The sequence below is a fragment of the Carettochelys insculpta genome, chromosome 3 (assembly GCF_033958435.1).
Source record: "Carettochelys insculpta isolate YL-2023 chromosome 3, ASM3395843v1, whole genome shotgun sequence".
NCBI classification, from domain to species: domain Eukaryota; kingdom Metazoa; phylum Chordata; order Testudines; family Carettochelyidae; genus Carettochelys; species Carettochelys insculpta.
Window position 1 is genome coordinate 105,061,579 of NC_134139.1, and position 25,653 is coordinate 105,087,231.

Consider the following 25,653-nt stretch of genomic DNA (forward strand, 5'->3'; position numbering starts at 1 on the left):
GGCTTCAAGGGCATTGCGTTAAAAGACATCTGTAGAGCGGCGACCTGGTCATCCTATGACACCTTCGCCGAGCATTATGCCCTACATCGGGTATTCCAAGAGGATACCCGTCTGTCAACAGCAGTCCTCTCGGGGGCAAGCTGCACATAAACCGATTACCCACCTCCTTTCTTGGGTTACTGCTGGGTAGTCGCCTATTGTGGAGCACCCACGGGGACACTCAAAAGAGAAAGAGAAGTTACTCACCGTAGTAACGGTGGTTCTTCGAGATGTGTCCCCGTGGGTGCTCCACCACCCGCCCATCCTCCCCGCTTCGGATCTCTGTCTAGTGTTTTTCAGGAGCATTCGAGGCGGTTGGTCAAGGAACGGGCGGGGACCGGATCGTGCATGTGGCCGGGGGCGCGCAGGGGAGCGGTGCGCTCCGGCGCATGCGCGATCCAGGAGAAACTGCTGGAAGATTTCCGATCTGTGGTGCCGGGCGAGCCCAAAATCTATTGTGGAGCACCCACGGGGACACATCTCGAAGAACCACCGTTACTACGGTAAGTAACTTCTTTTTTCTTATGTAAGTGAGCTTTTCATAAATAAGTTGGCAAATACCTGCATTCTGCCTGGGAAAGTTAGTCAGCTACGCTGAAAAAATTAATCATATGGGCTCAGTTTTGATCTGATTGTATATAAGCATATATTCTATTTATTCCTTTTATATTCTTCTCCATTCTGGGACATCTTTTGCATGAGCTCTGAAGAATTATTTTCAGTTGTGTTGTGGACACTACTTTCTTTGCCTCTCTTGGCATGCAGTCAGCCTTGCTTCTTTCCTGACAGTGGGGAAGTATTAGAAGATAAAGCAAGAGGCTTCCTTTTCTCTGCAGCCTTGGAAGCATTCCTATCCTTTCCTAGCTCAGAGAATGGGTGCTAAAGCAAAAAGCTGAGACCAAGATTCAATAATTCACAGCACTAGCAAGTCAGGAGATCATTCAGTAAAGTGAGTTACTATAAATCCTTTTAAGCTTAAAAGAGTTGCCTAATTTTTCTTTGTGAATCAGATATTGATGGTTGACCTCTGCTTCTTAGAGAAATTGGATCGATATGCAGTACAGTAGATCTTGGTAGCACTTACGATTTATCAGTGCTTTAGGGGATTAATGTTGATAACTTATCTCCATTCAAAGTAAACGTAAGCGACAAAATATTTAATACCTAAATGTTCATCTACATAGCAAATCACTAAAAATTCTGTGTATTAAATTTCTCTCTTTTGTGTAGTAGAATTTCCACTATGTTATCAGCAAAAATACCAATTTAGCTTTTGTGGTATGAGAAGGTTGTATATTATTTCTTATTATGTGTTTATGGGGAGGAGATTTCATAACATTATATTAGGACTGTAAAATGACACTTTTAAAATATCCCAAATTAAACTACTTACTTCTTTGCTTTAATTGTAGAAGTAAGAGAACTTAGTATTTTGCAGCACTTGTAATAAGTCAGTTTTTCTTCCTTGGTACTGGAGTAAGTTAAATATTGGCTGATTTACCTCTGAGGACAAAATACTATTTCTCCCAATTTTTTACGGTTTTTTCATGCACTTTTCTCAATAGTTTTTGGAAACATTTATTGAAAAAAGTGTTAGTGAGAACTGAAAATTTTCATTTACTGTAAACCTTTACACAGTACAGGTTTGAAGGCTTTTCAGAATAACGAGACCAGAAGGTAATGTTTTAAAATTGAGAGCTCTCCTTCATACAAACTGTAAAAATCATTGTGGTTTTGTGGTCTTCCAGCATATAATTACCTCAGAGAACCTTTAATATGAAAGAAAGTAGGAGCTTTTTACTACAGGTGACTTCTAATCACTCTCACAGTGCTAATTTAGCAGTGTTCTATATGATTACAGTGTCGGATTTTGGAAAATCCTTTGAAGTGTCCCCTTAAAAATATATATTTGAAATGTAAAATATATCCCCACTGGTAAACCCCCAAAAATCTACAGAAATCGTGCCCCTACTATTCTGAAAAAGCATGCAGCCTTTTGAACAAAAGTTTGGAGCACTGATGTAACATGATACTAACACTATGATCTAAGCCATTGGTTTTCAACCATTTTTTATTTGTGATTCCCTGAAATTTTTTAAATTGCAATGTGGACCCCTTTTAAAGTCTTAGGCATACCATACAGGCTCCTGTGGATCATGAACAAGCTGAAAACTAGTGTTCTAAAATATTGACAATCTTTCATAGACCCCCATTGACATAGTTTCAGACTCGTAGGGGTTCAAAGGTTGAAAAGCAATGATCTAAATGATTAAGCTGGCAAAGTGACCTTTTTATCAGAATGAAATAGCAAGAGGCAGCTCCTTAGCTTATGTAAATTGTCATAGCACCATTGCAAATTTACACTGTTGAGGATCTCCCTGCATGCTCTCTTGCCTCAAGGCCTTCCCTCATCTAGCGCATCCTGGAGTACCTTGTGTAACAAGTTTGGCTTTGAATTCACATCAGAAAGATATGGGTTCCTGTAACAGCTTTTACAGGTTTCCTTGTGGAAACAGAAAAGATGAGTATAAACGAAATGATCCAAACTTTGTAAAAATGGTATTAGTTTTGTGGAGTTTTGAGTGCTGGTATATGCAGAAAGAGTGGAGCACCTGTAGTAGATCAACTCTATTTTAGAAAATCTTCATCTACCACCTCTCAGATATGATATTCTTTAATATGTGCTGAATTTGCCCCTTTTCTCTACCCAAGAAAGCTTTAGCTTTCCCACAAAATAAACTTGCGTGCACAATTCTAGGGAGCTATTTTTATTAAATTGGTCATCCCATATTTGAAGTGGGACCATGAATCTAATGCTACTTTTAATTAGAAATAATAAACTTTTTTCATGCCAAATTTAAAACATTTAAATCTACAAAAATGGTACAGTAATAAATATTGTACCATACTACTTATTAAAGCTTAGTCATTTGCCATCTTTGCAGTAGGATTCGTAATCCCAATCTAGTTACATCCTTATGGAATTTAGAAACAAAACAAGAATTTAGAACATAGTTCTCATAATGCAGTAGAAACATGTGTGTAATCCAAGATTTAGGATTCAACTCATGTTTATATTGCATTATGAGTACTGTGTTCTAAATCCTACCTAAAGTTGTATTTATCTGCTAATTTGAAAAAATAGTATTTCTTCTGTATATTTTTAAATACTTCTAAATGTGTCCGTGGTAGAGAACAGGATGTAAAATGATATTGCAATAGTTTCCCACACCTTTTCAATAGATTCTCACACCTAAAAGGATTATTGCAGGCATATATTAAATTTATTTTACCTATGCACACACACACGCACAGTAATGGGACAACTCTGCCTTGATATGTTCTTTTGGCACCCAGTTGAATTACAGGATAATACTCTACAAACACATTGCGTATAGTCTGCAAACAATCAGATGCCTAAACTAGTAAAATAAATAAAGGTAGAGGGGAAGTCTTGAGGTGTAAAACAAAGCCAGAAAAAAACATATGAGAGACTTGCAGAGTTTATTATTAATGAGATTTTTGTAGTGGTAATAGGTTACAGATGGAAAGCATTTCTTGATGTGACATTCTGTGTGTTGAATAGCTGTATCCTCTCAATTCTCCAACCTGGGCTACCTTTCTACACTTTTAGGCTGTGAAATTGACAATTCCTGATCTACTTTTACACAGCTTCTACCATGTAAATTATTTCCAGCTATATTGCATATGCGTGCTCTTGCCAATGACTCCTGAAATTCATTACAGAGCAACATCAGTAAATTCCTAGTCCTAGGCCTTTCCCAAGGAATGTGTCTTCTACTGCCTCATACTCTCCTGGACAGCACAAGCTCATAGAAAGTCTGTCATTTCATTAATGGAAAACTATATGCATAAACCTTGTTATCTCAAATGGAGTTTCCCAAACACTTCAGTCTGTCTACATATACATTGTTTTAGATAAAACAAAATAGTTTATTGACTACAGAAATATTGATTTAAAAGTGATTACAAGTATTGAGGCATAGAAGTTTGAATAGGTTGTAAAGAAATACAAAGTAAAACACAAAAGATTAACAAGCTAAGTGAATTTAAAGCAGAAGGATCTCTCATCACATGTTCTTCTGCGGTTTTACTTGCTGGATGCTTTTTTGTTAAAACCATTCCCCCAGTTCATTGCAACTTTCCTTTTTCTTCAGGCTTTGTGGATATTGTGGACAGAGAGGAAGGGAAGAGAGATGACTTGTGTCCTCTCTTCTCACTTCTTATAGTTATTTTCCGCTTTGAAGGTAATTTCCAGCTCAGGTTCAGGAGGCAAAGTCTGTGGATTGGAACTTCCAGCTGTTTCTTTGCCAGCATATACATTTCTCTTTCATGCTCTTTTTCCTGCAAAAGAATGACTCCTTAAGCAGGTATTCATCCATTCGATAATGCTGACACCTGGCTGTTTTGGCAGAATGGGACATTTCTTACGTTGGAGAATTTCTTATAACTTTACGTACAAAGGTGCCATGCATTTTACCAGGACAAGAATGTGGGTTATGAGTTTTCAAGAACAACGGGTTGAGTTTTCAAGTGATATCTCACAAGATAAGTTGTACAAAGTTTATCATAATCCTGTCAAAAGGGCGAAGATAAAGATACTTTGACACTATTTTACTACATAGGCATTGTGTTGTTGGTTGGGTGGGGTTGGCATTTATTAGCTCTATTGCTAAATTACATATTCCCAGTTGTCAACAAGGTGTAGATGCACTTAGCAGAGTGACATTGATAAGAGGTGTGTGTGTGTGTTTTTAAATTCAATATGTATGCCTTTTTCCTCACAAGCTGAGCATCTTGACCAGACAATCCATGAGACACAATACGATATTTGGGGCCCTAAACAAGCTGAAAATGTTTTTTTCAGCTTAGGGGGAACACCACATGGGGTAAGACATAAACTACTACTACGTAAACTACTTCTTCCCAAATTGTCTCAGTTAGACAAAATAATGCATTGCAATGCAGAGAAGACAGTGCACTTCAAACATGGAAAAGCGCTAAAGCAAACAGAAAAGAAACTTTATTAGAAAAATCAGTTTGTCAATATAATTTATTGTGTTTATATAGGATTTAATAGAACCCTGCACTTTCACTATGCATAGGAAAGATACATTGTATACTAAGATTAAATTGATTTTTAACCAGTGAATATGTGAGATGTACAGGGCTCATATATCTTAATGCTTACAGAATTTTGTACCTATATGTTCTTTCTTTAAGGTGTCAGCCAAATGTAATTTTGAAATAACTGTACAAAAATAGCACAAAGGCACAAATATACTTTTAAGCCATGGCTATATCTAGTGATCTTTCAGCAAAAGTTACTGTTAGAAGATATCTTCTGACAAAACTTCTGTCAATAGATTGTGGCCAGACAGCAAAGTGGATTGAAAAAGTGATTCTATCTGTCAGCAGAGAGCAGCCAAACTGCCTGGCTGCTCTCTTGACAGAACATCCAGCCTGAAGCACAGCAGACAGGGCTGCCTGGGGACCTGGAAGTCCTCTCTGTCGACAGAGCACCGCCCCCCCCCCCCCCCCCCCCCCGAAATGTCCTTACGGCTTTTTTGTCAACAGATTTTGTGGAGGAAAGGCATTCTGCCTCATGGGGGAGAGTCAGAAGGCTGTCAACAAAAGTGCTGCATTCTGTTGATTTACTGTTGACAGAATGCATTGTAATGTGCATGCTCCAAGAGTTTTGTTGACGAAACTGGCAATTTGTCGACAAAACTCTATAGTGTAGATGTAGCTTATATGCTGTTAAATTAAATGACTTAATAACCAAATTATGCTTTCGCTTTTGTTTGACATCTCATCCTTGCATGTTACCCTAAAGTACAGAGCAACATGATACTGCATTATTTTGTAAGTTGTTTTTCAGGTATCCTGATAAGGTCTCAATTTTTGTGTCTGATATGGCTCTTGTGTGCTGTGTAGACTGCTGTAACTTCTACTGAGACTAGTTCCAGTCTGTCTGCAGAATCCATGAACCATAACCAGTTCTTCATTTCCTCCCATTCCTCTGCCAAGTATATCTCAGCAATGAAGATAAATATGACTTCTTTGACTTAAACTCTTGTACTCCAAGTGGAGCATTGGTCATCTACAAGTCTCCTCCACATCACTCTGTCTCAGGACAAAACCTCTAGCTGATTTCAGGAGTACCCCAGTTGTTGTCCTTCAGTCTCAGCACATCTCCACATTGTCCAAGATCTTCCTCTTCTGCATGTTCCTTGCAGGTTCCAAGGACTATGGACTATGCTGCATAATGGTTTTCTGCATGTGTGGCCTGGCCATCCCCACTTTCTTCTCTTGATGTGAACATCAAGTGGTTCTTGGCCTGCTCTGTTCCAAAGCTGCTCATTTGTGACAGAGTCTTGCCATTTGTTCCAAAGGATGTACCACAGGCATCTGCTTATGAAAGTCTATAGCTTGTGATTTGAAGACTTTTTAGTATGCCGGGTCTTGCATCCATGCAAGAGCGCACTTCACATTTGTGTTGAAGATCTCTAGCTTTGTCTTCACAGCTGTTATTTGTGAGCCCCATAGGGCACAAAAATACTTGAATGCAGCTCTTGCTTTCCCTGTCCTGGCACTGATATCCTTGTCTGTTCCTTAGTCTCTGCCCATAATATTACCCAAGTAGGTGAACTGCTCCAGGTCATCGCCTCCCAGTGTGATGGGGTTGTTGTTGGACTGGTTGATCCTCATTGTCTTGGTCTTTCTCTTGTTAATGCTCAGTCCAGTCGTTGAGGCAGTTTTGTGTAATGTTGCAACCTTTTCTTACATGCTTGCATGTCGTTGTGGAAGAAGGGCATCATAGTCAGCAGAATCAGTGTCCCCTAGTTGTTTGAAAAGTGTCCACTGAATGCCCTGTTGATGGCCATCTGTTGTCATAGAATCATAGGGCTGGAAGGGACCTCAGGAGGTCATCTAGTCCAGCCCCCTGCTTCAAGCAGGATCAACCCCCACTAAGTCGTCCTAGCCAGGACCTTGTCAAGCCAGGACTTAAAAACTTCAAGGGATGGAGAATCCATCACCTCTCTAGCCAACGCACTCCAATACTTCACCACTCTCCTGGTGAAGTAGTTTTTCCTAATAGCTAACCTACACCTCTCCCTCTTTAACTTCAGCCTATTACTCCTTGTTCTGCCATCTGACACCACTGAGAACATTTTCTCACCCTCCTCTTTAGAGCTCCCCTTCAGGAAGTTGTCCTGCTCATAATTCAGTCCATTTTGATCAAGAACAGGAAAGATGACAATAGGCACCTTTGTTGCACTCCTGAGAATATGCTCAAGGATTCTGTCAAGACACCATTGTGAACAACTTGGCATGTCAAGGGTTTGTATGTCTTATACTGACCAAATAGTAGCTCTCATGGTGATTGTAGAACAGTCGCTCGAGTGGAACTACCCACGGCACATAACTTTCATAGACTTCGAAAAAGCCTTTGACAGAGAAATATGCTTCTTACATAATTGCATCATACAAATTTCTAATAGCAGAAGAAAAGCTAAATGAAATAGAAAAAAGTGGGTATGTTTTCAGTTGAAAATTGAAATTACAGCTGTGTGAGAGCAGGGAGAGTCTTTACTATCATCTGTTAGATTGTAACTATCAGAACTTGAATTGTACTCTTGTTCATTGTATCTAAGATTCAATTGCTTGTAAAAACAATCACAAGGATTGCTAGGATAGTGCACTATGGGCCAAATCTTCATCTCCAAAGCTTGAATAAATGGGCTGTGTGCTTCTGTCATCCTCTACTGAAGTTAGAGGAAGAGGATTTAAATCAAGTCTATCCATCAACCTATAGGACAGTGCTAAAGATGCTATGAATGTACAGTGATCAAGGTGGTTCCCATTAGGATTATGATTTTCACAAGTAGATCCACTATCTGTACCTCTTCTCTTATCCAACCCCTTTTATGATCTTATATTGCACAGCTCAGGAGCATGCTGGTGGATTGTTAACTTTCTTGTATACGTTTTTTCATGGCCTGCCCCTACCTTCCTCAGTAGACCAATACTAGAACCACTGCTTTTGAGCCGTGTGTGCCAGCAGAAACATAGATACGTGCCTTAGAAATTTGCCACAGACAGTTCTCTGAGTAAACTAAGGGACTGAGACCACCAGAGAGTTGTATTCCACCTGTGGTGGCATTTACATTACATAAATCTAACCTTTAGAAGATTGAGAGAAGAGAGGCAGAGAGTGATCATGCACAACCCTGAAGGCCTCTACAGTCCCTCAACTTCCTTGAAAAGTTGTTCCTTTAGAAAGTTATCGTCCATTCAATGGCTGTTTTCCCCATATTCTTCCTCCTGGTGGGATGAGATTGATCTCTGTCCCATGTAGGCTCTTCTTTTAGCAGTTCATGGTTTCCCCTCCTTTGCTCCGTGTTAGCTGCCACTCTCAGAGGCAGCCGGCTTCAGCTCTATCATCCTTCTGTAAACAACTTGAGGTAGTTGCAGAGAACAGAACTAATTGGTGCTGAGAGGTAGAAGTAGGGCCTGGACATGTCAGAGTGGTGGTGGGAGAGCCAGCTGCTGGAAGAGAAACAGCTCAGAAAAGAGGAATCTCCTATGCTGTAAAATCTTTCTGTAGGGATTTTGGTTAAGGCATTAATTACCAGAAAAGGATTTTGCAAACTTAAGACTGCCCCAAACAAAATAAGTCTGCTTGCAACTATGTACGAGGGCTTTGGGGCCCAAGAGCAGGACAGTCTGTTATGCTACAGGGGCATGCACAAGTTTCTTACACAAGCTATGTTGTTAGAAAGCTAACCTTCATAGTATGACATTTGTGCTGAAAATGAGGTTTGTTTGGGTATAATTATAGAGAGGCTTTTATGGATATGCTTTCTGTTATTATTTGCAATTCAACAGCACCTTGTTTGTGACTTGTGTGTTAGTATATACAAAATTAACATGGCATGTGTTTAAGTGGGAAATCATCTTTGACTAGGTCCTGTAGGAATCAGTTCTTGGCCTTATGCTACTTAACATTTTTATTGGTAATAGGGAATAAAGCATAAAGCCGTTACTGATAAAATTTGCAGATGATACAAAAATGGCAGAGTGACAAATGAAAAGGACAGGTCACAATTACAAAGTGATATGGTTTGTTTGTAAAGCTAGGCACAGATTAACACTATGTCTGTGTCTACACTACAAAAATGACATCTCCATATGTCCTACTTTGAAATTAAACTTTGAAATAGGGCACTACTCCATTCCCGGGAATGGAATAAGGACTTCAGAGTTGGGGTCCCTTACTTTGGAGTTAACTTCGAAGTAAGGGAAAACGTATGTTTCTTCTTCGAATGGTCCCCGTGAGTGCTCCACAGTAGGTGTCGGGCTTGCCCCGGTGCCACAGATCAGAAATTTCCAGCAGTCTCCGTCGGGTCACGCATGTGCCGATGCGCGTCGGTCCTTCGCGCGCTTATGGTCACGTGCGCGATCCGGTGCCCGCCAGTTCCTTCTCAACCGCCAACGGTTGGAGACAGAATCCACTCCGGCTCCAACACCTGAGAAAGATAAAAATCTGTTTTACTTACTGTTAATAGTTATTGGTTGATAGCTTAGTTGTTATAGTTGAAGTTGTTTACGTTAGACCTGTACGTAGTTGAAAAGAGAGCAAGAAAAAGCACGGAGGCGGCCGCCTCAGGCGGGTCCGCTATCTTGAGGCCGCAAACGTTATCTATTATCTCTACCTGTTACTGGACTGAATAACTGTTAAGTGCTCTATTAGCACTCAAAGACTTTAACGTTCGAGCAATGTCCTCGCCGGCGTTTAAGAAATGTGACTCATGCCGTGAGGCTATGCCTGCCTCAGATGGGCATAGCAAATGTATCCGTTGCCTCGGGGAAGCCCACGTCCCTCAGAAATGTCCTCACTGCTCTAAGCTTACAGCTAGAGCCCAAAAGGACAGGGAAATGAGGCTGAAAATGTTCCTGTTTGATAAGGCCCTGCAGCCTGGTCCATCGGAGAAGCCTTACAAGGAAGGATCCTCGGGGTTGCACAAGAGGAAGGCGGCTTCCCTAACCTCCTCTGTGCAGAAAAAGAAGAACCTTTCACCAGCTCGATCCCTGCCAGTATCTTCTGTGAGCCGGACAAGCGGAGCACAGGGCCTGAGCCCACTGGCTCCTCATAGTGGGAAGGCCGCGGCGCATGTACCCATGCAAGGGCCTCCGACCGTTAAGGAGTCGACACCAGCTCCCACGGCACTGACGGCACCGGAGCAAGGGCACCTGGCACGGGGCCCGATGGTGCCGGAGGAGACTACCTGCGCGGCACCACACACAGCGGAACCAAGTGCGGCACTGCAAGCAACGGAACCGAGTGCGGCACCGACTATGGTGCCAAGGTCCCCGGCACCAGCTATGACTCAGGAACGGGGAAAAGCGAAGACCAAGACCCAGCACCACAGTCCTCCTTCAGAGTCATTGCATTGCCATTACCACCTCGCTCTCCCCCCGAGATACACTGGGCAGCAACTCCAACAGCCTGCCTTAGACCTCCATCTCCATTCCTTCAAGCACCATCTCCATGGCTTGGACATTTTTCACCAACCTCCAGCAGGGATCCCTATGAATACTATCACAGAGGATCCCCGCCATTGTCAACATCATCTCGGCGACCATGCCCTTCCATGCACCACATCTACACTTTCCGGTCGTGGTCCAGGTCCCCATCGCCGGGCCCTTGCCCCTGTTGTTATGGCTGTCCTTATCATACAGGACACTGGCACACAGGGTCCAGATCTCGGGGTAGATCCCCATCTACACCTCACTGACACCTCAGCACGCAGTCTCACGCTGGGGGAACATGGCAGCTTTCCCAGCCAGAGAGTGCCCCAAGGGACCTGGACCCCCATTCAGACCCCTCCAAAGAGCAAACATACAGACAGAGCCTGGAGCCTGAGGACTTAGAAGAGGTATATCATAGCAACACCTCCTCGTCCTTTCCAGATGAGGCAGTTGTCACTGGGGATATCTCTGCCCCGGACGACCTTAAACAGTTTCATGAATTGTTCAAGAGGGTAGCACAATCATAGGACATTCAAGTAGCTGAGGTGCAGGAGAAACATCATAAGCTTCTGAAAAATCTGAGACCCCCGGCTTCATCCAAGATCGCCATCCCATTGGATGAAGCGATTATGGAATCGGCCACCAACATATAGCAAACTCCGGCTTCCATCCCTCCTACAAATAAGAGGGCAGATAAGAAGTATTTTGTTCCAGCAAAAGGCATGGAATTTCTGTTTAGCCATCCACAGCCGAATTCCCTGGTGGTCAAATCGTCACAACGTAGAGCCAAGACGCCCCAATACAGGTCTGGGGGATCAGATAAGGACACAAGGAAATTAGACCTACTCGGCAGAAAGGTCTACTCCTCATCCACCTTACTGCTGAGGATGGCAAATTATGCTGCCCGCTTGTCGAACCACAGTTTCGACAATTATTCCAGACTTACCTCCCTCATGGATTTTCTTCCAGAGGACAAGAAGCCGGTCCTCAAAGCGATCGTCCAAGAGGGCTACGCGGCCTCACGAGCAGGAGTTTAAACTGCCTTGGATGTAGCGGATACAGCGGCTTGTTCCACAGCCACCGCGGTAGTAATGCGCAGGGAATCGTGGCTCCAGACGTCCGGGATTCCCAGAGATCTATAAGTAAAAATCGCAGATCTTCCTTTTGATAGGCAGAAGTTATTTGCAGACTCAACCGACTTGGTCCTACACTCCAGCAAGGACTCGAGAGCCACACTCAGGACCCTGGGTATATACACCCCCCCGTACAGGAGGAAGAAGTTTTACCCTCAGCAAAGGCATTATCCTTACCAGCCACAGCGTACTCAATTTCAACGGGGGTATGACCAGGGGCGCCACCAACAACCACAGCAGTACAGGGCCCCTAGACGTCGCCCCCAGCAGGGTCACGCACCCTCCGGGCAAACCCCAAGACAGCAGGTTTGACGGGTACGTCGGGGACTGCAAGATCAAAACCATCTCTCAGTGCCAATCTCAACACATTTCACCATCAGCTCAAACCGTTCTATTCTCAATGGCAAAGCATCACCACAGACAGATGGGTATTGGAGATTATAGCCACGGGGTACACGATCCCCTTCCAATCATTACCTCTACCGAAACCTCCCACCAGGTCCTTTTTCAGGGACCCCTCTCACCACACAAAATTAAAACAGGAAGTGGACCCACCTCATGTTCATAGGGGCAGTGGAGAGAGTACTGGAACAATTCCAAGGAAAAGGCTTCTACTCAGGTACTTCCTGACAGAGAGGAAGACAGGAGGCTGGAGGCCAATCCTGGATTTACAGGCCCTAAATCGGTATTTGCGCAAGCAGCGTTTCAAAATGACTGCGATTGCTTCCATAATCACGGCACAGGACGATGGAGACTGGTTTGCAGCCCTCGACTTACAGGATGCGTATTTTCATATAGCAATTCATCCGGCACACAGACGTTTTCTCCGTTTCACAGTAGGCAGGGAGCATTTCCAATACAGAGTTCTTCCATTCGGTTTCTCTTCAGCACCCAGAGTTTTCACCAAAACACTGGCAGTGATATCCGCGTACCTACACAGACAAGGTGTCTTCATTTTTCCATACCTAGACGACTGCCTACTGAAAGGGACCTCAAAAGCAGACATCTTACGCATGATACACATCACTACAAACACTTTTGCCTCGTTGGGCCTAATCATCAACCTCTCGAAGTCAAAGACTGAGCCCACGCAAAATATAGAGTTTATAGGGGCACGCATAGACTCTACTACATCAAGGGTATACCTGCCCGATGCCCGCTTCCGCGCCATCAAATCCCTGGTACAAGTAATGACGTACAGCCCCATGGTCCCAATCCTAACATGTCTACAACTGTTGGGACATATGGCGACCACCACGTTTGTAGTACAGAACGCCAGGCTGCATATGCGAGGCTTGCAGCATTGGTTGGCGAGCATTTACAAACCAATAGCCCGTACCATCCACATGGTAGTATCACCCACAATGGAGGTGCGAAGGTCACTGGCATGGTGGGCAGACCCCAAGAACTTACTAGTAGGGTGCCCTTTCGCCAACCGCAAATTACTGTTTTTATCACGACAGATGCATCCCATACGAGATGGGGAGCGCACATCGGCAACAAGGTTACTCAAGGGTTATGGTCCTCCGTGGAAAAGGCACTGCATGTAAACATACTAGAGCTCAGGACAGTGTTCAGTGCATGCAGGCGTTTTCGAAATTACCTGCACAGCAAAGTAGTCGGGATAAATACCAACAACACCTCCACCATGTTTTATGTCAACCGACAAGGAGGGGCCAGATCTCGTGCGCTCTGTGTGGAGGCTGTCCGGTTGTGGAACTGGTGCATTGCCAACAATATAACCCTAAAAGCCTCATACTTGCCGGGTGCCCACAACCCAAAGGCGGACCAACTCAGCAGACGCTTTGTGCTCACGCACGAGTGGCAGATCCGTTCCGACCTGCTCCGACGAGTGTTTCACAAATGGGGGTTTCCCCAAATCGATTTGCCACTCACAACAAGAAATGCCCTCAGTATTGCTCCAGACCTGGCATAGGGCAGGGATCCTTGGGGAACGCCTTCATGATCCCGTGGAAGGGCCCTCTACTCTATGCATTCCCTCCCACAACACTCATCCACAAGGTTTTAGAGAAAGCCAAAAGGGAGAGAGCGCACATGATACTCATAGTCCCAACCTGGGACCGACAGCAATGGTTCCCTCTGCTCCTGCGCATGGCATGCTGCCAGCCATTTCCCCTACCGGCAGTCCCGGACCTCCTCACACAGGCTCGGGGGTCCATAGTGCATCCACATCCTCAAGGACTCCGCCTACAGGCGTGGCTAATCCATGGCTCAGCGCCCTAGAGAGCACATGTTCGGAAGGAGTGAAACAAGTCCTGGAATGCAGTTGGAGGACCTCCACCAGAAGGACTTACGAGCAGAAGTGGACGCGTTTTACCTCCTGGTGCTCTTCCAAGCAATTAACCCCTCTGGACATCCCTATATCTGTAATTCTAAATTACCTGCTGGAGCTCAAACGAGACGGACTCTCTCTATCCTCACTGAAGGTCCATCTCGCGGCTATATCAGCTTTTCAACACAAAGAGGAAGGGCCAACCATATTCGCCCATCCGGTTGTCACTCGGTTCGTAAAGGGGTTGGCAAACCTATACCCCCCCTCAGAAACCACTACCGCCGTCGTGGAGTTTGGACTTGGTCCTCCACATGCTGTCGGGACTGCCCTTTGAGCCATTGGCTACGGTCCCCCTCCGGTTACTTACCATGAAGACAACCTTCCTTCTTGCGATTACGTCAGCCCACAGGGTGAGTGAACTTGCAGCAATAATGGCGACACCGCTCTGCACAGTGTTTTCAAAGGAAGTGGTGGTCTTACGATTATACCCAGCCTTCGTTCCAAAGGTCTCCTCAGAGTTCCACATTAACGAACCAATAGTGTTACCGTCGTTTTATCCTAAGCCTCACAACTCCAGCAAGGAGGCACGGCTGCACTTACTAGATGTGAGGAGAGCGTTGGCCTTTTACGTAGACAGGACTAAGCCCTTCCGGAAAACAGACAGGCTCCTGGTGTCCCTCGCACCCAGGTCAAAAGGGGAAGGCCTATCCTCACAAAGGATTTCAAACCACATCGTATCCTGCATAAGACTGTGTTATGAGCTTCACAAGACTCCTCTGCTAGTTCCGCCCAGGGCTCACTCCACTAGAGCGATGGCGGCATCGACGGCCTTCTTCAAGGGAATCGCGCTAAGAGACATCTGCAGAGCGGCGACTTGGTCATCCTACGACACCTTTGCCAAGCACTATGCCACGAACCGGGTGTTTGATGAGGATACATGCCTGTCGACAGCACTCCTTTCAAGGGCAAGCTGCACATAAATCAGGTACCCACCTCCTTTTTTGGGGTCACTGCTGGGTAGTCACCTAGTGTGGAGCACCCACGGGGACCACTCGAAGAAGAAAGAGAAGTTACTCACCTGTGTAGTAACGATGGTTCTTCGAGATGTGTCCCTGTGGGTGCCCCACTACCCACCCGTGCCTCCCCACTTCGGAGCTCTGTTTCGTGTTTTTCAGAAGCATCCGGAGCGGTTGATCAGGAACTGGCGGGGACCGGATCGCGCATGTGACCGTAAGCGCACGAAGGACCGACGCGCAACGGCGCATGTGTGACCCAACAGAGACAGCTGGAAATTTCCGATCTGCGGCACTGGGGCAAGCCCGACACCTACTGTGGAGCACCCACGGGGACACATCTCGAAGAACCATCATTACTACACAGGTGAGTAACTTCTCTAGATGCTCTGCTGGCTACTTTGAAGTAGTGCCTAACTTCGAAGTTAGTTCCTCATGTAGATGCACCCTGTGTGTTGTACATTTGGCCGTATTAAAAGCATACATCTAGGAACAAAGAATGCAGGCTACAAATTGCAGGATGGGGCTCTCTATGATAGAAAGCAATGTTTCTGGAAAAAAATTGGGAGTCAGGGATGATAACTCACTGAACATGAGCAATGAATGGAACTTTGTGGCCAAAAGGACTAATATGATTCTTGAATGTATAAACAGGGATCATTGAGTAGGAGGTGACAAGTGTTATAATCTCTGTAATTGGCACTGGTAAGATTACTGCTGGAATGCTGTATCAAGTTATGGTGTCCCCAGTTCAATTAGAATTTTGATAAATTGGAGCAGATTCAGAGAAGAGCCACAAGACTGCGTAAAGGATTAGGAAAACCTGCCTTAATTGAGAGACTAAAAGACCTCAATCTGTTCATTGTATTTAAAAAAAAAAAAAAAAAAAAAAAAAAGAGAGAGAGAGATTCAGACTGTGATCAAGTCGCCCCTTAAAGTATCTACCTGGGGAACAAAAAATTGATAAAAGCTCCTTAATCTAGCAGAAGAAGGTGTAACATGACCCAATGGTTGGATGTTGAATCTACACAAATTCAGAATGGAAATAAGATGTATATTTTTAATGGTAAGGGTAATTGGTCATTAAACAATTTACCAAGGGTTGTGCTGAATTTTCTGGAACTGGCAATTTTGAAATTTTGGTTTTGAAAACCTCCCTTGAAAAACAATTTTGGTGAAGTATTACCATACATACAAAGGAAGTGTGGTAATTTTGTGTCTTTATGAAAATCAGGCCTTTAAAATCCAACCTGATTTTTTCCGTATAATAACTTGCACATACAACAGAAGTTTTTAGATGTGGCTCTTCAAGTGTTTTACAAACATCAATTAAACTTTAACGTTATAAAAGCAAATCTGAGAGGTAGAAAAACATTTTTGTTTCGAAAATGGAGAAACGGGGCATTAGAGATGTGATTTAGCAGGAATGTCTTTTTTAAAATAAACGTAACTACTATTAAGCTGCCCATTCTGGGTAAGGGTACTCTCAGAGAATTTTATTTATATATGTGGGAAAAACGCAGGTGTCAAATAAATGTCGTAGAGGAAGAGGGTTTTGTGTACGCATTTCAGGCTTTTGCTTATTTTCCTGTAAATGTGTATAAATTAAAACAGACAAGCATGCCACAGTGCTTTCTGTCCATAGGTAGGAAGGAACAGGAATAGGTTTTGCATGATTTGTCTGGAAGCCCCTGAAGTATGAAAGAGCACCATATCCCAACCATCAGGAGGGCAAATGTGCTTGCATGAAATTCATTCAGTTAAAAACAAAAAAAAACCCTGAACCTGAGATGTTCAAGTGGGACACGACTCTGAATGCTTTGTTTACTGTATTCCTTTACAATAAACCAGACTGGCACCCATGGAAGCTTTATCCTGTAACTGATGAAGAAAATGTCATGTACTTTTCCCCATATACCCTTCAACAGCCAGAAAAATAACCAGCCTTGGGAGAGACAAAGATTACATAATCTTCATAGCCTTTATTAAGCAAGACAAATATACTTCCCACTGCAGTTGCTGATTGTGTTGGCCAATCCCATTAAAATGGCAGTACCTCCCCATTTTGTTATGGAGAAACATCTGTCTTAACCCTCATTCAAGAAAGATCATTGTTTTCTCCATGTGCCTTGTAAGGGGAGTCACAGGTTCCTATGGCCTAGTAATCCAGATGATTATAGAAATGCTTATGTTTTAACAGGACTCAGAGAGGAAGAACGATCTTGATGTTTAGGTATTGACCTGGAATTTGAGAGAGGTTTGCACAATTCCTGGTTCAATTATGAACTTCCTGTCTGACTTTAGGAAAGTCTTGTAATCTTTCTGTATCTCAAACACTGATCTGTATACCTGGGAAGATGCTTAATTTCACGAGGCTTGTGTCTGTTGTGCCTGCTTAGACTGGAAGCTCTTTGAGGCACATGCTGGCTCTTTATGTGTGTTTGTAAAATGCCTACTACAATGGAGCTGTGGTCACAGTTGGGGACACTGTGTTACTGTAATACAAATTTTAAAATACTGCATATCAGTTGTAAACTTGAGTCTCAGATTTCACATAAAATTGTGGCATTATATTTTTATTTTATACTGAAGTATTACTGCACATGGATCCATTCTAGTACTGAACAAAAGAAATGGTTAAAAAATTCAACTTCATAGACACACAAAATTATTATTTTAAAGCTACTTTTAAAGTCTTCTGTAAATATAGCTTCCTAGAGGCACAAAACCTCAAAAAGAAAACCTACCCAGATAAGAAATAACACAGACCTGGCCAACTTAATTTGACTTGCAAGTACATATGGAAATTTTAATTATTTCAGTTGCAAAGGTCATAAAACTGAGCTGTAGGAAAAAAGAGAAATTGTTTTTGTTAGCTTGTCAAATCTTGCAGTATTTTTTGTCACATGCAATTCACTTTTTGAACATGAAAACTAGTACCATTGAAAATGTGTATTTGCATAATTTGCATAGAGCTGTCCTAACACAAAAAAGAGAATGCAAAGCAGCATTGTTTAAACTTGGCAAACATTATTGTGGGTTTCCTTTTTACCTTTGCAGAAACTTTGAGTTTTATAACTTCTAGCTTTACTCAACTCAGGGATGGTAGTAAACTGTGTCTTTGATAAAGCTGTGGTTTTTGCATGAAGCAAGCAAAGTATGTTGTGAAAAATGAGTAGATTGGTGTTGGCTATCTTAGCCAACCTTACTTGTGGTTGTAAAGGTATTTAGCAATCCCTTCCCACAGCATGCATTTCAAAAATAGTGATTGCTTCATTCTATTTGTTCCATAGGTGGTATTACATATTTGTCTATTGGAAAAATAGAGAAAAATTATAAATGTGCTTTTTAAACTATATTTTCTTAGCACATTCATACTTCATATTCTAAACAACACTTACAACAAAGTAATTATTGTACATCTAAGTTTGACTTCTGTATCCCTTTGTAATAGTTTTCTTCACTATTTAATGATTTTTTAAAACAGACTTTTAAGTAATATCAGAAACCTAATGTCATGGAAGAAAATGCAGACCCTGATTACACACTTACTTCATGTGGTGAGCTCTTATGCCTGCATAGACTTCCTTTGATTTCTAAGATATCTTCCCACATGGAATCAGTTGCAGAATTGGGATGATTGCTGTAAGAATTATTTTCAAACAAAAGTATTGAAATTAACTAAAAATCAGTATTTTATAAAAAGTAAGTTCCTTGTTGTAAGGTTGTGTTTGCTTTGTGTGTGTGTGTGTGTTTTAAGGAAAGACAATGGGATTGCGAATTCTTTTGTGGATTTGCTAGTATTTTAAATAAGGGCAGTTTCAAAGAGGGCATTTATTTCTTTAATGTAAATTCAGTCTAGTGAACTAGATTTTAAGGCAGTATTATCTAGTATGTGCAAAGTTTGTTGGAAGACAAGGCTTTCAGAAGAAGAATTTCCTTCCGGGAGATCCTCGGGGGCCGTGCTTCTACAGGGCTATTTTGGAGTCCTTCTTTGAAGTGCTTCTTTTGGACTCTGAATCAGGTGACCATATGCTAATGAGGTGCCAGAAATTTACATCCACGGCTCATTGGTATCTTCTGAGCTGTTCATTAGCACGCTGCTTCCGGAGAAAATGGCATGTGTAGAAACAGCCTAAGAGTTCTGTACTGTGCTTTGATCTATTCCCATTTCAAAGCAGGGTACACCAAAATACGCTATGAAGTTTTCAGTGTTCAGCATGGACATTTAGTGCAGTGCAGGCTAGTGCAAGGTGTCTTTGCACCCCAGCTTTCTGCAGACTAATAGTTTATACAGACAAGCCCAAAGTTAAATTAATTAATACATGTTTTTTCCAGAATTGAGGCCTAGAGAACTGTTGAAAGTATGTTGCAATACACACAATTAGTGCTTGAAACTGTACTAGTTCTGAAAGCAAGCGAAAGCTTGATCTTTCTTGTAACTGTCTTCATTTCTTTACATAGAAGTTAGAAAGTAATAAAATATAAGTAGGCTAAGTTTGTCCTTATTATTTTCCACAACTAAAGTTCAAAGGCCAGATCTAAACACCATAGAAGTCTCAAGGAAGATTTCCATGGATGTGCATAGGTTTTAGATTTAAACCCTAAGATTACGTCTACACGAGAAGCCTCTGTCAACAGGAGTTACTGTCGGAAGGGATTTCCCAGCAAAACTTCTGTGGACAGATTGTATCTATACATAAAAGTGGATCAAAAGAGCAATCTGCTCTGTTGACAGAGAGCAGCCAGACTGCCCTGCCCTCTCTTGACAGAACAGCCAACGAGCTCTGCAAACAGGGCTGCCTGGTGAAGCAGAAGCCCTGTCTGTTGACAAAAGAGCCCCAGAGCATCTACACAGCTGTTTTCTCGACAGAACGCTGTCAAGAGAGGCATTATACCTGAACAGGGAGAGGTATAATGCTGCCGGCGGATGTGCTTGGTTTGGTTGGCAAATTGCCAACAAAGCGTATTTTTGCGTGTGGATGCTCTGTGGGTTTTTTCTGTCAAAAGCCCAGTTTTGCCAGAAAACCCTCTCATGTAGATGTCGCCTGTGTGAACATCCTTGATAACATAATTCTTGGCTTGCCTTTTTGTTTTTTATATATATATTACTGGGGAAAGAAACCAATTTCAGACAACTAGACTGATTTTACGTAAGTGAAACTCAGTGAATTTTATGAGGATGGTTTGACTGTAATTTCCTACCAGTTTGACAGTATGATCAGGGGCAATCAGTGAAAGTAGGTTTAACTTACAAGAAAATGTTTTGTTTGATCATGTAAATACCTCAGATTGTCTTAATGTATTTTACTTGTGTTGTCTAGGATAACACATTAAGAATAGTTTTTATTTGTGGTAACTGCATGTGTGCAAAGAAACTCTATAGCAAAACAGATAGCAAGTATGCTATCTATGTCATTATGGAAATAAGCATGTGTGCTACAGGTGTCTTTTGTGTAGTCTTCAGAAAGGAAATACCTCGTGTTTCAGTGTACGTTGTACAATTTACAAAGAATAATTTTCACACTGACTATATTTATACCTTTTCTGCATAAATACTCTTATTTTAAAGTATCAGAATGAACTGATCTTTTTTATTTCTGAATTTGGTCTAGTGTGTAAATGGTTTGTTAGCTCAATATGAATACGAGTTATTACAAATATAAACAGCTGTTACATTATATTTCCTTCTGTACAGTGGAAAATTTTTATTCTGTCATTTTTTAATTCTCTGGTTTTTTTGTTAAGCATTTAAGTTTTCATTTACATTTCTAACCATCAATGATTTTTCAACTTTCTGTTCCGAAATATTTCCTCCCTATTCCCCCCACTGCAAAAAAAAAGCAAATAAATTAAATTGGTATATTTTTGCCTTCAGTGTAACACTCTGTCTAAAATTTAATAATTATTTTTGGCAAGTAAACATTTCTCATCTAATTCTTGCATCAGTAAGTAACCCAGGAAATTACAACTTACTTTCTGATTTGCCTTTCCTATTACAGACCAGCTCAAATCTCATGCTTCCGGCTCCATCGCTATTCTCGCCACACTCCAAGTTAAGATTGCTATGTACTCCGGGCACTTCACTGATTCCTCAGTATCCTGTCACTAGTGAAAGTGGTAAGCCTCTTTTCTAATTTGATTACTGTTTCTAATATATGGGTGCTGTTTTTGTTGATGAGTGTTTTTGACTTTGTTGTATTAATCACATCTAGTATTCAGCACTACATAGAGTAGTCCAGATGTCATATGTGCCAGTGCTTATACAATGCAATGTTTAAATCATTACTTCAAACTGTTTATTCTTCAGTTAGGCATTTGTTGTTATGCTAAGATTTTAGTACAAAGACTTAGGTCTAGATTTTCTTAGTTTTTAATAATCTTTTGTGTCAAGGTATTTTAAACACAACAAACATTATTAAATGAGCAATCACATTTTAAAATGCATAATTTTTGTAAATGGAAAAGGAGAAAAACAATTTGTCTACCTTAGGAATAGGCTATTTACAGCATGTTAATACAAAATCTGTAGGTGTAAAAGGGGCATTTAAAATGCTTAAGTAAATCAGTAGACTTCAGAAAAAAGATTACATGCAACAGAACTTTGTTTTTTGAAATTCTTACGTTTGCTTCAAAATGAAATAATTTATTGCAAAATAGCATATTTGATGTTTGTTTAGAGTACCTGTTAGAATTGTACAGAAACCTGTTAAGTTGTTGTTAATCCTCTTTTAAGGACTAGGCAATTGTGTGGCCCAAATGTGTTTTATGTGCTGTACAAATGCAAAGTATGTTATGATATTTTTATTTTGTAACTTTCGAACAGGGCAAGAGATGAAAGGAAAAAGGGGTACCATAATAGTGAAATAGAAACAGGAAATTAAGATTTTTAAAAAAAAAGTATAATGTGGTTTGGTAGAGAAAGATAAATTAGTTCTGTTATTTTACGGAATTAGTTTTAAAAGACATAGTAAGATTTAAGGCTAGACTCAAAAGATTTTTCATTCAGAATATTGATTGATATGCTTTTTCCTACCATGAGCTAAAAGTCTGACCCCAGGTCCAGGAACTGGGAGATGAAGTTCTAATTTTGCCTCCAACACTGATTCACTCTGTGACTTTGGATATATCAGTTAAGCTTTCTGGGTTTCCTTACCTGTAAAATGGTTATAGTAATACCTTAGCAATAACTAACTCCCTCATGGGTATATGATGAGGCTAATTAATATTTGTTCAATGCTTTGAAAGTGTGAGACTCTCATAGAAGCAATAAGTATAATATTACAACTCCTGGAATGTCTACTTCAAGAACATACGCATACACTTCAAATCTGGGCTATTAGTAATAGCTCCGTTAAGTGATAGCTCCCAAATTAAACTGTCCTATATTTTCCTATAGACAGAAACATCAGATAAGTGTGTTGGCTGTAGCTTCTTACAAAGAATGATAAACCATGAATGTGTGCTACCACAGTGCATGCATATCTACAGTCCCACTGTTGCCAAAAACAACTATGCCTCAGTGCTTTTCTTAAGTGTAGAACATTCTTTGAGGCCAGTAATACTGAGAAAATACAAACAACCCTACAGAAGATAAGCTTCAAAAGCATCTTTCAAATACACATTTGGAACAATCAGAAAACCAAGATTCCTGGAAATAACATCTAAGAAAGATTTCAGGATGCATAGGCAAAATAGAGTTTCCCATGAGAAAATTTGTAAGAATCTTAAGTGATACCAATTCTCGTATTTTTCAGTTTCCAAGCTTCTCTCTTGTGTTTGTAGGCTGTGCTAAAATTGTTTTCATAGAAATATAAAGAAAAAGGTTCCTTCATATAGTTTATTTTTCACAATCAGCTATCAAATATGAAGAAAGAAAAGTTACTGGTGTCCTTCAATGTAACTCTGTTAGTTTAGTTTTAGTTTTGAATATTATGGCATTTGCACAAAAATAGAGCTATTTTCCCATATGAGCGTGTGGCAGCTTACAGAAACCGTGTTTCTTGATCACCTTGTATTCCTGATTGTGTGCTATCTTTTAAAATGTCAGGACCTATTTTGTCACTGAAATTAATCTGGAGCAGCAAATCATCCTTTTATAACAGGGATTCTTAGTGTGATTGACTATGAAAAGTCTGCTCATGGGCCTAATCCGTGTTTCCCCTCCAGTATTAATATATGGGTGCCAGAAGAAACAGACTTTCATAAGATTTGAATTCAGTACTGGAAATACTCAGGGGCACTCTCTATTTTGAGCCAATTGGGTCGTAATCCCCAGAGCAGAATTCTTCATGGTCAACAATGCAACAAACCACTTTTAAACATTTGATTAGCGTGGTGGCATGTTTTGCTACCTTTGTGACGTTTTGCGATGAAGACCAAATTGCAGCACTGGTACATTAATCCAGCCATCTCTGCTGTGAAGGAGATGTTATGGTCTAGCTGCTCCCCAGAGTAGAAAACAGCTGGGCATTTTACCTTACAGTTAGTGATGATAGAGGTAATAATAAGGATTTATCTTCAGCTTGCAGGATCTTGCAGAACTGGCTATGAATTATCTTTTTTATTGCTGCAAAAAGGAAACTGATACTGCTACTTTTTTTTATCCAGATGTCCCCCAGCAAATTTAGTAGATGTACACGTTGAACCTGTCCAGCCGGACACACTCTATTCCAGCAACACCCATAATTCAGGATGATTTTAGTTAGCCAGATGACCACTTAACCTGGGTGTGGCCAAGTTTCCCACAATCCAATAAAGTTTGCTTATAGCCACTAGTCCTGGGGTCTCCATGTTCTGTGCTGTTATTTAGCTGTAATTTACCCCTAAATGTCTTCTAAGAGTCCAATAAGCAGTGAAAGCATTGGTAATTCTGCTAGACAATATTGACCGCCTGTAGTCTCGCAAATTCTCTTGTCCAGCACTGGTTAGATCCCAAAGGTGCTGGACTAGAGAGGTTGAACCTGTAATATGATCAAAAACAACGCTGCCAGTGTGACCTCCCATGGTCCAGCAAATTCTCTCATTTGGCACTGATCAGTTCCCAAGGGTGCTGGATGAGGGGATTCAACCTGTGTGACAACGGTAACATGTGGCATTTTCAGCTTTTCTTCCCATGTGCATTTGACCATTCTAAGCCTTTCCTGACACAAACCCTGATGCCCTTCTGTGAGGAATGTCAGTTGTTGTAGCGTTTACATTATTGCTCTGGAAATAATTTTAAAATGTTTGGCATCCTGTAGCTTCTAGTGCTACCACATTGGATGTCATGCTGGTTCAGTTTCAGGAGCTGAAGCAAAGGAGGACACTCCAAAGCTTTTTACGAGGCATAATGATCAAATATGTATTGGTCTGCATCACTTGTCCTCCTCCAAAAATCAAACTAAGGCTGTGTCTACACTATGAGATAATATCTATTTTAGTCATTTTGGGAGGATTTTACCAAGTACCTGTCTTCACTGTAAATTCCATTAGCTTGATGTATGGTGCACTAAAATTGACATAATATCATAATATCATAGTAACCTGACGGGTGTAGTGTTCAGTTTGAATTTAAAATTCTGAATGAAGGGTAGTGAGGAAGTGCCATGTCTTTAAACTGAGTTCATTAGCCTCCAGACATGTCTCATATGTGCCCTACGATGCCCCACAGTTCTCCAGTCTGGCCCCTTTCCATCTCCACTGCTCTCAGGAGAGGAGGAATTAGGCCACAGGAATAGCATTTCAATTTGACACCTGGAAACCCGTGGCTGTAGGGTCGTGAGAGGCTGAAAAATCTTTGGTTTTGTTTGCGAGTAGCGCAGCTGTGAAGTCTGTGGTTCTGTGTACACTCCTGCTAGCTGCCTTTTTTTCCTGAATTGCCTGGCACCAGCTGCTGCCCCTTCCCCCACACCATGTGGCAACTAGGCTGCGGGTGGGGTTTGTGCTTGTATGATAGGATGCGAAACTTCTTTTCAGCCCTTTACATGTTGTTCTGCCCTCTACATCCTCTCCCTTCCCTCCATGAGAGGCATCAAGCATTCTGGAACTTTCCCTCGCCCGCATCACATGGCAGCTAGTCTGTGGGTGGGAGTTGTGCTTGGGTGAGAAACTTCTTTTCAGTGCTTACATTTTGTCCTGACCCCCCACAGCTCCTCCCTTCCCTTCCCCAGAGGTACCACGCAGTCTGGAATTTTCCCGTCCCCAGCCACGTCACATCTCTTGACCCCGAACCAATAAAAAGAATGTGCTACACAAGGTGCCAGGCAGCTTGCATGAAGTGAGGGTCCTGTAACCAGCCAGGGGAAGTGTCCCTGGGAGGTCACAATTTTTGGGCAACATAAGAAAATACTTTGTTGCTAGAGTGGCTGTCCTCTTAGAGGAAATTCCTGTGTGGGCTTTATCCAAAAGCCAAGGGGTTGGCTATAGTCGGGGAGCTTTTAGCTGCCCAGTGGCAGTTTCCCTTGGCAGTCACGATTTTTGGGTGCTGTGTGCAGCCAGGAGTCTTTCAGCCACTTGGGGGAAGTCTGCCTTGGAGGTCATGATTTTCAGGTGCTGGCTGTAGCCATGGGTTTTTTGGCTGCCAAGGGTAAGTCTCCCTTGGCGGACATGATTTTCAGGGCTGGCTATAGTCTGGGGT

At 41.9% G+C, this 25,653-nt stretch overlaps 1 protein-coding gene across 5 annotated transcripts in view; it reads left to right on the forward strand.

The window, feature by feature from the left end:
* AHI1 (Abelson helper integration site 1) overlaps window positions 1-25,653 on the forward strand; it is a 191,714-nt gene that overhangs the window by 79,859 nt on the left and 86,202 nt on the right. For all 5 annotated transcript variants that reach the window (XR_012645037.1, XM_074990512.1, XM_074990515.1 and 2 more), the window contains exon 19: window positions 21,038-21,155. Coding sequence is in view for 4 of the 5 variants with exons in the window: in XM_074990512.1 (XP_074846613.1) it covers window positions 21,038-21,155 (118 nt within the window). In the remaining variant the exon portion in view is untranslated. The remainder of the gene's footprint in view (window positions 1-21,037; window positions 21,156-25,653) is intronic.